The sequence below is a fragment of the Nipponia nippon genome, unplaced genomic scaffold (genome assembly GCF_047370975.1).
Source record: "Nipponia nippon isolate SJK-2023a ecotype South Korea unplaced genomic scaffold, ASM4737097v1 scaffold_1, whole genome shotgun sequence".
Taxonomy (NCBI): Eukaryota; Metazoa; Chordata; class Aves; order Pelecaniformes; family Threskiornithidae; genus Nipponia; species Nipponia nippon.
In genome coordinates, this window is record NW_028262290.1 from 9,341,742 (window position 1) to 9,354,027 (window position 12,286).

The 12,286-nt window shown below is 46.2% G+C and overlaps 1 protein-coding gene across 2 annotated transcripts in view; it reads left to right on the forward strand.

Moving 5' to 3' along the window:
- The first annotated feature begins 308 nt into the window (after window positions 1-308).
- The window catches only part of KCNQ3 (potassium voltage-gated channel subfamily Q member 3), a 209,896-nt gene continuing 197,918 nt past the window's right edge, over window positions 309-12,286 (forward strand). For both annotated transcript variants that reach the window (XM_087745845.1, XM_087745852.1), the window contains exon 1: window positions 309-664. In XM_087745845.1, coding sequence (XP_087601971.1) covers window positions 309-664 — 356 coding nt within the window. The remainder of the gene's footprint in view (window positions 665-12,286) is intronic.

A 12,286-nucleotide genomic window follows, 5' to 3' on the forward strand; every position in this document is an offset into this window, starting at 1 on the left:
TGGTAAATAAACTCCGCGATGATTTCCCTCCCTTGCGCCGGCCCAGGTGCCCGCCGCGCTCCTGCCTCCCCGCTGCCCGCCGGCCAGGATGACCTGACGGGGATGTGACTGCCTCCCCCCACCCCACGTTTTTTTTTACCCCCCCTCCCTCCATATATATATATATATATACATGTATATATATATATAAATATATAAAGAGATCATTTGGGGGGGGGGGGAGGGGCGGGGAGCTCGGATCATGGCCTTGGGGCTCCCGGGGCTGCCGCCGCCGATCTGCAGCTCGCCTCCGGGGCCCGGCGGCGACCATGGGGCTGAAGGCGCGGCGCGGCGCGGCGGGCGGTAGCGCGGCCGGCGGGGCGGCGGCGGCGGCGGCGGCGGCGGCGGCGGGGGGGCGGCGAGCGGCGGCGAGCGGCGTTGGCGACCCCGAGCAGGGCTCGCTGGCCCTGGGCACCGGCGGCGACCGCGACGGGACGCTGCTGCTGGAGGGCGGCGGGAAGGAGGAGGGCGGCAAGCGGAGCCCGCCGGGGCTGGGGCTGCTGGCGAAGACCCCCCTGAGCCGCCCGGTGAAGCGGAACCACGCCAAGTACCGCCGCATCCAAACTTTGATCTACGACGCCCTGGAACGACCCCGCGGCTGGGCGCTGCTCTATCACGCCTTCGTGTGAGTACGCGGGTGGGCGCGCAGCCCCCGCGGAGCGCGGAGCGGGAGCGCGGAGCGGAGCGGAGCAGGGCTGCCCCGGGGGCGCGTCCCGGGGCGGCGGGGGCGGCCCCGGGGGCTGCCCTGGGGAGTTGCGCCCGGGGCCAGCGTTTTGCTTTATCATTCTGGGCGTACGGCGCTCCGGGGGGCTCGCTCCAGCACCGGGGGGTCTTATTATGGGGTGTGCTGCTGAGTGGTTTCGTTTATTTTTTTTTTCTGTCGTCGGGTTTTCCAAAATGAGCAGCAGCTTTTAAGTCTGTGTCTCCCTCCTGTATGCATCCCCGCGTTGCCTTGGAGCGGCATGCCCGAGCCTGTGTGTCTTAGACCCTGGGAAAGGGATGCCAGAAAGCCCAAGCTCTGAGCAGTTTTAAGGCTCGAAGTGCTTAAGGGGACGCTGCCGGCTTCAGTTCAGCCTAGAGCATTGCGTTCGGTGAAACTAGCCATTACAAACCCCGAGTGAACCGACTCTTTCCATAGTTGACAGTGTCAAGTGAAAACCATCGGGTTTTGGTCCAATAAGTGGCACCCTGCAGTGCGTGAAACCCCAGCGTTGCAGCACTGTCAACCAGAAACTTAAATTGGCCACGAGCGAACAGAGATGAAACAAACTCGTTTTGTGGCCCAAAGGTGACAGGTCGACCACTGGTTTGCATTCCTAAAAATTCTGTTCCCTAAAGTTTTCATAAGGAATATGGAAGAAATAAATCCATTTACAGCATACAATGGAGTTGGCAGAGTCCTATTGAAATAAATGTGGTTTTTAGTGTTGTGAATATGTTTGAAAACCTAAGGGATTATCAGTGATCATGGTGTTACTGTGTTTCTTTAATGCTATAACATGCACAGAGCTCTACGTGACAGAGGATTTAAGCAGAGATTTCTGAAATTGGTTTATTTGCCAAAGACAAACAAAGTGCTCGAGGCTGCATGGTCTGTGAGCCTGGAGCTGGATCTTGGGAAGTCCTGATCGTTGCTGTAGTCCTTGCACTTGCAAATAAACACCTTGAGCGTAGGGCTGTGATTTTTACCTTCAGGCGAATTTCTCCTTGATGTTTGCAGGGATTTAGCCCTGGGCGAGGAGTAAAAGGGAGCGTTCACTCTTGAAGTGCTGCTGTGTACCACTCACTCATTGCTGCTCCCCTCTTTTCAGTGTTTTCATAAAGTGTGTCTTGGGACGAAGGTTGCTGCTTTCCAGCTTAATTTCTGTAAAAATGTGGACACTGGATGTCATGACATTTTTTCAGTTTTTTCTCCCCTTTTTGCCCTAGGAAAACTTGTATTGGCAGGCAGGGAGCGACGGCACTTGGGTTGTGTTATGCTGGGAAGACTGTTTGGTATGGAGCTTGCTGTTCGATCGTGCTCAGTATTTCATAACGCTGCTTCTTGTTGGGGAGAGCCATGTCTGGACAAGGGGCACCCCGTTCATCCTGCCTTGGGCAGCCCACACACACTGCATCAGCGAGGCTTTCGCACATGCCGGAGTGTTATGAGCACTCAGCATCCCTCTGTTTGTGGACAGCTGTGGCAGCTGGGTCAAGTCCATGCCTGGGCTCATGTCTGGGTGTAAGCAATAGGATGGTGGATGAGTCTAGAGAGGCTCAGGCGAGCTGAGATTCACATTTATTTGCAATGGTATAAGAATTTCCAAGTTACAACATGCATTTTAGATAGCTCTCTAGATGTGTGGTTAACCTTAAGATCCTTATGCGATATGGATCACAGAATGGGAAAAAATTCAATATGTTTGTAAGGTTTGATCCTTCTTACGAGTGGACCTATGTGGCCAACTTCTCTTTGGTGACTACTCAGTCCTGCAAAACTGAGATGTGAGTCTGACCTGCTCCCACAGAAGTCAATCACAGTCTTGTTAAGACAATCAGGGCCAAATTCAACATTAATGAAAAAAACGTTTTTAGGAGTCCTTTATCCTTAAAGGAAGTAAAATGCACAAGCCCTGGTCTGCCAGCCCAGCACAGACATCCCATCCCCTTCCAGGGCACCCGGGGGGGCTCAGCAGTCCCAGGCTGCCCTTGGCCACACTGCATTTCTGTTCAGTCTCAGCTCCTTCTGAACTCAGTAGAAGTTGTGGGCTCTTACTTTGCTGTAGGATCAAATCCTACAAAAGAAATCTGCCAAAAGTGATGGAAAAGTGTGCTGAGATCTTGCTGACAGGCTTCAGGGCTTGTTCCTGCCACTGAAGAATGATGACCTGCTCGAGAGCAGGAGCAGTGCCGTGGGGAAGCAGCACCGAAGCTGATATCCAGAGTCTTTGTTCTTGCTTTGAAATTAATTGTCTTTTAACCTTTTTCCTTCTGAAAAGGAGTCTCTTTCATGTTGGAGGTGCTGCTGTGACATTGCATAGTGTCATCCCAGCAGTCCCCTAGTGCTTCTTTTCACACTAGGACAGTTTACACATTCCCTTGGGTAGGTGAGAGATTGCCAGCCTTTCCATAAAATCTACAAATTTGATGCTGTTTTAATTTTCAAGGAAAGTCTAATTTATCTTAATGACGTTACACTTTGTCTCAATCTTCTGAGTAACTTTGCAATAAATACCATGCAACCAAAATTAAGCATAAGAAGGTTGCTCTCATATGCAAAACCCCAGAGAATAAACAGCTGAGGGCCAAAAGGGATTTCAGCATAGGTGGATGTGATGAATTCCTTATAGATGCAAGCATTCAGAGGTGTTTAATGAAGAGATGATGCAAAGGACTCCAGTGCTGTGTGCATCCCAGGGTTTAGGTGGTGGGAAGCTGCTGATGGAAGAGGGCTGCAGCTCTCAGGACACACCGAGGGTGTTGTGTGGGGTCAGGAAGGGGCTTTGCAAAGGTCTTTGCAAAAGCTTTCGATGCCAGAACTTTTAAAAGGGTAGTACAGATGGGATCTTGTTAAATCGTATAGTGATGCCCATATGGCTGCAAAGGGGTCATGATCCTGTGTGTATCTCACTGTTAGAATGTGCACATAAATAAGGTTTGACGCAATGCCTGTTGTAAACGCTGACTTTAGTTTAGGTGGGGTTAGACCTACTGAAATGATTCAATGAGAATGCATAAACCTGATCAAGCCCTACCAAGACCTAGGGACAATGATGCAGGGGGGAAAGGGAGAAGTTCCTGATGGCAATTTTAGTGTTGAGCTTTCACTGGCAGTGATTTATGGAAAGTGACATGAGATATTTTCCTTGCGATTCTTCCTCCTTCCTTGTTCTGCACAAGTGAGTTTGTTCAAGCCTATCCTTATAGCAAAGAGAAAGGTGATTTGGTCCTAAAGAAGCTGACTTGGTTTCCTTCACCATCTGGAAACATTTATTCTCTGGCAGCTCTGCTAGACAGGAGATTTGCGTAAGACCCGTGAAGTTCCACTCTGCTAGGACACCAGGGTTCACAGACTTCTTGGCAATATGGCAATATCTTAATGGCATAGTTGGTAAGAGAAAATTGATTTTCCCATGAAAAATTTCACCTCTGTAAAGCTAAACTCCTGCTGAACGTTTTCACTAAAAAAAAATAAGAAAAAAAAAATCTGGTTTAAGCTTTGAGGTTTTTAATTCGGAAACGTCTCTTGAGGGTTGCAGGTCAGGCTACAATCTATCCCTGCTCTTTTCTGAGCTAGTCTCCTGTAGGTATAACTGCTGTCCCCGTGAGGTACTGTATTTTCCTTTGTGTTGAGCAGCGCAATATATTGCAGGAAGCCCCTGCAGTTGTGCCTCATGGGATGTGTCCTTTGGCCAGGGAGACCGACTCAAGACTGTTCACCTCCACGAACCATCCAAATGCTTTATTTGCATAAATGAATCAAATGAAAAATTGAAAATGAGTAAAATTTTGATTTTCCAGTTTATTTTTAAATGTAAGCACAAAATATTTCGTGGATAATGGACAGAGTCCAGAAAGGTAACAAAATACAGATCAAATTTGCAATTGCAATTTGTGGAAAATTTTCAACCTGACTCAAAGAAAAGAGAGGCTGAAGGAGAGGTAGCTAGGAGATATTCTTATTTTCATACCATCCTCTGAGACAGCTGCAGCCTTTACTTTCATGGAAAAATAAGACTATGAAAAGGCTTGGGATTAGATTTTCTCTTCTGGGAAAGTGTACAATATTGGCCACACTCTGCTGGTGTAGATCACCACGGCGTACCAGCTGATGAGAGAGGGAAACCATGGGGAACGCTTGAAAACCCTTCCTTATTTGCCATGCCATTCTTTCAACACCACTTAATACCTGGAATAAAAAGAGGAGGCAGAGTCATGCAACCCATCAAATCGTCAGTGTTTCTGGGAAGCAGCGGGGAGCACCTCTTTGCATGACTGATGGTGGGTGGGTTGTTTGCGGAAAAGAGTGTTGAGGGACTCGGGGAACAGGTTGAAGGACTGAGGACTTTCCATTATTTTCCTCTTTGCCCTTCGGGAGATGCTCCATAAGATGCGCTGATGCACCAGCCTGTGTCAGCCATCTGGGGTGAGATGGGAACAGGCTCGGGGTAAAAAGAAGGATAAATATGAATCTTTACTTGGCCTGGTTGGCGTGGACTTGTCTCTAAGTGAGTCCCTGGAGCAGCAGAGCAAGCCTGGTCCATTAGCAAGTGCCCTTTGCTTATGTGTTTGCCAATACGAGTTCTGTTTTAATTATTTATGCTAATTCATCATAATGCACGGATAAATATTCTGCAGTACACTTTGTAAAAAATAATGAAGTCTTAGTCGCTGGAGACCTCACCGCACACCTCTGCTATTGCATCGCAGTCGAGGCTTGTGGAGTCCGCCCTGGGTTTGCATGTGGTTTAGCGAGATGTGACTGTATCATCTCAGCTGCTGGGATCAGCTGACGTTGCAGGCTGTGGTCACCGGCTGCCGAAAGCTGGGGTTTGCTGGTAGAAATGAGAAAGGGCAGCAGAGTCTGGGGAAGCCACAGGCTGTATAATATGAACGGCTTGCAATCCCTGACCATAGCTTTGGAGTCACTTCAGCAGCTCGTAGATGCCCAACGCTCGTTTAAGCCCTCAAACTACCTCTGAAATTACAGACCTGGCCCTTTGGTGGCAATAGGTGTGTTTTCACCTACAGCCTCATATCTCCTTGCTAGGGCATTGGTGCTGTCAGCGAGACCCACTCCCGAAGCGGGTACCCGTGGGTCGGGTCAGTCAGCCCGCGCGCTCGGTGTTGCCATGGCTACGCTGCTAACTGGCCGAGTTTTGGTTCTGCCTCACGCCTGCTCGATGGGCTTGTGGAAGCTGCAGGCTCACGGCTCCCTGTAGCACAGGTATGTGCCTCAGTGTCCCCAAAAACCCTGGGGATGCAGGTCCCTGAGCGCCATTCTGCAAGCGCAAGCCCCCACTCAACACCATGCGATGTGGCCTCATCTGGACAGCTGGTGAGATCCTCTGCGGCTGGCGATGCACGAGGGAGGGCACGACATGCGGATGAGTATCGGCGCCACCAGTGGCAGCAAACAGTCAGCAGTCAGTTTTTCGATGCTGTCAGCTCAGCCCAGGAATAAGCCCCTCGGAAAGTAGTCAGAGCCCCTGGCATAATTTCTATAAAACCAAACAGTCCCAAATGTCATCATTTTGATGAGAGGGGATACAGCAAAGCCCCTCCAGCAGCCAGCAAATTGTGGTTTTCTTCTCTTTTGAGAAACTTGGTAGTGAAGAGTAGCACCATCTCAGTGCTACCCTGGCAGTCCTGGAGGCACCATCACCAGTAAAGCCCAGGACTAGACTAATTGCAGTATCTCTAGCACAGCAGCTCCGGTCGGAGGTACCACTTGGCTCATAAAAGCCATCTCAGTCTCTTCTTGTGCCCCTCTTGCTCCTCGCAGCAAACATCAGATCCTCATGGGGCACAGCAGGGTTTGGGCACCTCCGGGTCAGCTGCCTGGCAGAGAGGCCACACAGGTTTTACTCTTCTTTTAATCTGAGATGGAGATTAGGGAAGTGTTTCAAAAATTTAACAGGGAGAGACTTTCCATGCTCATTTTGCTCATTTTGGTGCATAATGTAGAAACATTCAGAACAAATCTAATGGAAAAAATAGTAACTAAAGACTATGCATATTAACAGCTGGATTACAAAATCCTCACATACATATAATGCCGGTTATATACCATTGTATGCTTGAGTGTGTGTAAGTGAACGTGCAGGTTCCCCAGCAGTGCCTGCCTCTCCCAAACACTACAGCAAAAGCTACTCACCAGGCATCTTTCTGTTCTTTCCATGGGGCTCCCTGTCTTCAGACATCACTTGATTAAATCCTCTTTATTCATAGCTTAGCCAATGTACAAACCTTTGCACGTATGTAGAGCACAATTCTGTACTTCTTGGTCAGTAAAAAGTTCTTTCCAGCATTGAGATGTATGTGCAAGGTCAGGTGATAGAATGCATATTCAAAGACAAGGTCTAGACTTGAGTAATTTGGACCTAATTTAACAGCTCTAAGAAGCTTTCCAAACAAAATCGGTCAAGTGAGTGTTAAGATCATGTATATCTTGTTTAGAAACATAATAGATCAGTGACCTTAGTTATAGCTGGGCAGCTGGGTGGTTGGATACTACCATGATCAGCCTTGCATGGTATAAATAAATAATTATGTTTATTCTTGTATTTAATAATGCTATATTCCTTTCTTGTGCATGGAACTTTATAGAAGGAATGGAGCCATGGAGACGTTGCATCTGCTATTGCTTCTGGCAGATACTGTATTAAATGGGATAACTTAAATATTAATAGCTTTACAAGGAATATGGTCCACAAGAGCCATTAAGTATAGGCTGCCTTCTGTCTTAGGATGATAGCTGGGAAACTTAGCATTTTCTGTGGAGAGAGGGACATGCCCAGGGATATTTAGGTTCATGGTAACCTACTTTGGAAAAAGGCACTTTGGGAGAACTTTCAGGCTGGAAATCTGTAAATTATCTTCCCCGGCCTTAAGCAAGCAAACTACTTAAGAGCATGTTTAACTTGGAGCAAGTGAAAGGTCCCACTGATGTCAGGAGGGACCTATCCAAGGTGACACCGAGGTCATCCAAAGCAGAAGAGTGTGACTGAGATTTGGTGGAAAGCAGCGCTAGGTGTCATCATCTTCCTCTGCACAACCAACTTGCTGCTTTACCTGGGCTGTGTGAAATCCTCCTAAGCTACAGTTCTCCACAGGATCTGTCACAGGCCTTCATCCCTGCCATACCTTAATAGCCACCTCTGCTTATAGTCACCAAGATAAAACCTTGCCCTCCTTAGAGGTGCTGCCTTTTGCTTGTTTGTGTGGGTTTTGAAAACCACACTGAAGTGGAGTTGCATATCTCCAACACTGCTAAATCTCAGTTTGGAGAGATGCTGAGACCCTGACATGAGAAGCATCCAATGTCTCTTGAGGTGGCATGTGCTCTCACTCCCTTCTCCTACATGCGTTAGTCTTGCCAAAGTCTTTCCTATTTTACTTTTTCTGGGTTGCTGGTACATGGTGGTGGAGCGTTACAGGTCCATTGTATGGCAGTGGCAGTGGAAGAATCCTAATCCTGTTTGGGCTGGCTGTTGTCTTTTGCTTCCTTTCACTCTACAGACTTTATTTCATTTTATGGGTACTTGCATCTCGCTTGTCCTCCCTATTTTCAGAGTTGTTGCTGAGAGCTGTATGGATGTGTTCTGCATTCCTTTGCCAAGCTGTGTTAGTTTGTGATTGTCATGTTGACTCTCCAGTGGTGTTTTCTAATTCCAGATGCTTTTCAGATCTGCTTTCTTCTGTCCTCACTGATGTTTTGGTCACCTTCCAGATTAGTACCTCGTAATTTTGTTAACATTCAATTTAATTCTTTTTATAGATCATTAAGGAAGCACTTAATAAGACCAGAACTAAGAAAATTCATTCAGGATTTCACTAGATAACAACTTCCCCCCTTCCTGGTTAATACAATATCATTTGTTATGGCTTTATTTATAGCTCTGAAGCCGGTTTTTAATTTCATGTTGTTTCTTCTGGTCATCTGAATTAATACTAGAACTAAGATTTTATGAAACATTGCACCTATGTCAAAACAGCAAGTATTTCCTCATTTCTTTTTGTTCAAACCTGATTGTTGGGCTGTGTTTATCCATTTAGTTCAGTGATATGCATTTAATTGTTATCTTCCCATCTCAGATTTTTCATGCTTTTGACATGGTAAGTGGTTGTATAACAAAATAATTCAATGTTCCTAGTGCCGTCCACCACTAGAGTAGAGCTAAAGCAATGCTGAAAGCTTAAATGCCCCGATCCATCCAAGTCCTAGTTCTTGTATATTTTATAGGAGCCATTAGGTTTGGGTTATACCTAACTTCAGGTGAAGGATAGAGATGTTAATCCTAAACCAGAAGGCTCTTTACAGGGCATTCCCCACTGACTGGAACTACAGAGAGTCGAAAATTTTCTGTTTTCAGTGGGGATGGAGGAGAAGCAAGTACAGCTGTTGAGGGACTGATAGCGAAATCCCCAAAGCGCATGGTGGGGAGCTGCCCACCAGGCTCTCAGCAGTGCAGCATCAGCTCTGCTTATCTTTGTTCCCCTCCTGCCTCTCCATGCACTGCTCAGAGCGTTTATGAGGAGGGATTACACCCTGAGGAGGGAATGTCAAGAGCAGCTGATTGAAATTGCAGGGCAATTAATTTAGGAAGGTAATTACAAGAACTGGAATTTGCTCTTCTACCTTTGCTAACACTGCTGCTCTTGTGAGACGTGCTGGAAGAATTTCAATGCACAGAACTGGCTGAGGCTCCCTGATCAGACCTCAGACGTGATCTGCGCACTGGCACCAGATGCATAGGGCCACGGCTCAGGACCATCCTTACACTGCAGATATAGCAGCAGCTTTTCTCAAGCCTAGAGTAGTCATTAACTATGTCTAGACTAATTGGCAAAGCCGTGCTGGGGATGTTCCCAAGCAGTGGCACACACTGGCCAATAACACAACGTTGCCGGATGACCCATGTCATGGTTTTAGTCTGAGACAACTAAATGACGGGGCACAGATCAAGTGTTGCTGCAGACCTGGGACCTCTCCCAGTAGGAGTCTGAGTGTGGCTCCTGCTTTGGAGGCAAGTGAGGTCAGTGATATGGACACTGGTCATGCCAGCTGGCCTCATGGACAGAGAGCAGGACTAAGCATTTTTGCGTTACAAGAATAGACATAATTGTTATATATGAGATCTTACCCTTTGATGATATCTTCCTGGGACTACGCAAAAAGCCATTTTGCTTTGGGATAAGACCCATCACTTAGAGAAAGGTCCAAGAAATCCTACCCCACTGAAATAATATAGGCTTCACTCTATGTGTGTGTCCAATAACACATTTTATTTTCTATACCCTTTCCTCTTCCTGTTCATGGGACTTTGTCAAGGCTTTTGCCTTTTCTGTTTCAACACTTGTTGTGCTGATCAAACTCCCATGGAGGTTCAAATACTTCACCCCCACATCTTGGTGTGTTAACAAAGAATAATTTTCTGTGGTACTAATCCAGGAGGAAGAGCCCACTGATCATTCATTACCAAACTTTTTATGATTTGTGTAAAACACAGAAGAAGGTATTGCTAGTTGCATTGTTGCTGATATTTGGACATTTCTCCTGATTTTGTCTCACTCATTATTGTAGGTGTTGCTCCATTACCTTGTCAGGTCCTGGATGCAATGACACTGCGCAGAGGTGGGGTCTGGCAGCCGCATCCTCATGGCAGTTTTTGCGCTCAGAATATGACATTATCACATAGTACATTCTCAAATACGCTACTCTCTTCATTGCTAGATTATGTAAAACAACTGGATTTCCCTGCTTTTCCTCAGGGCTTGAGAGGCTGTCTCTCAACATTCACAATGGGATCCATCCATCTAGCGCCATATCTAAGGTAGCTGTCTGGACTCCTTTTAGATCTGCTGAAGAAAAGCAGGAAATAGAAATTCCTGGAGTGCAATTAATCTCTTCCTAAAGATGATTCTAAAATAGGTGAGATTAATCACCTCTTGCAGTGCCTGAAACTCTTCATTGACTACAAAGGAGACCTCGGGTGACTAACTTGAACTTAGGTATCTACACTGAAAACACGTGAGGGATGAAAAACTTTTTGCCTGACCTGAGAGGCAGGACTCAAAGCCACATTAAGATAACTAAATTTAGATATGTTCATATACAGTTCTGTGTGTGCATTAGGTATTTAAGTTCTCTTTATAGTCAGTGGAGTTCCAGTCAATACAGTCAATAGATTTTATAGTGCAATTCATCCAACCAGATGTAGGGGTCTGCTTTACATGGAGATAAATCACAGCTTCAGCTCCATTGAGCAACTCTCCATTGGCTATAGCAGGAGCTGAGGTGACTTGATTTCTGGTAAATGTCTGCAGTAAAAGCCACTTTCAGACAGATGAATCCTACCTCTAAAGGTAAGAGGAATATGATTTTTATTATTACATAGGCCTTTATTAATATTAGGCTCAACATAAAATTCTAATTCCCTTTCCTCAAGAGCTGTGCATATGTGGCTGCTTATTATCCCAGGCTGTGACAGGCCTACAGTCATCCCTGACATTATGCCAAAGAAAAATATGATGATGTAGCTGATGTCCTCAGTTTCATCATCCTACTTACGCTGCTGATTTCAGTAGCTTTAAGATCTTTCCCTAGTTGGGAGTCTTGAGCTTACCTTTCCACCTTCCCTTTCTTCTCTGGTTTGCGATGGGGTCTATCTCCCTGAGCCCTCCCATAAATTTGCTCTTGATTTATAATCATAGTTGCAATTGATCTTGAGGTCATGCTCAAACCCAGACTTAACTACCTCTTGTATCAAGCTTCAGATCCAAGGACTGTGATTAACTCTGTTTTCCTTCCATCTTCTTGTGGCCATTCGGGATTTGCCTGGGCACAGGAGTTACGGTGGTGGGAGTTTGCCAGCAGCAGTTCTGCTTCTTCCTGTTCTTGAATTTGTGTCCATTTGCATTGCTCCTCCTGTCTACACCACTCAAAATTAGCTTCCCAAATCAATGGAAACACAACACTGTTTTCTAGAAGGTGTCTTTTAGGGACCAAAACCACTTTGTGAGTGGCTTGGATATTGTCCTTATGAAGCCTGTAATAAATGTAGAAGGTCAATTTGAATGGCCTGGGCTGAATGAGGGTGATTGTGATGGTTATTCATAGGCTTAGACTGTTTTTTATGTGCTATAGTTTTCTCCGTAAAGCTGGAGATGTTGTAGCATCATTCAGTATTTTAGAAGGCATACTCACTTCCGTACACCAGCTGAATCAGAAAACGAGCATAATTGAACCTAATACTGAAATCATTGGAGAACTGTACAAAATTTGAATGCATGAAAATGCCCTGACATAAGGAAGCGTTTTTGGGTGGTGGTGTATTTCTTTAACAGCTGCTAGTTTGTGTTTTGCTTATTTTTGCAGAAATACTGAGCCAGCAACCTCTTTTAGTCATGTCAGTGCAAATGTAGAGTAAATCTATTAAAGTTAGAAGAACAATTGGATTTGGCTGCTGTACCGCAAGCTTTTTCTGGACCCACTACAAAATCTTTTCATTTTTTACTGGTATTCTGCTAGTGCCAGAGGCCA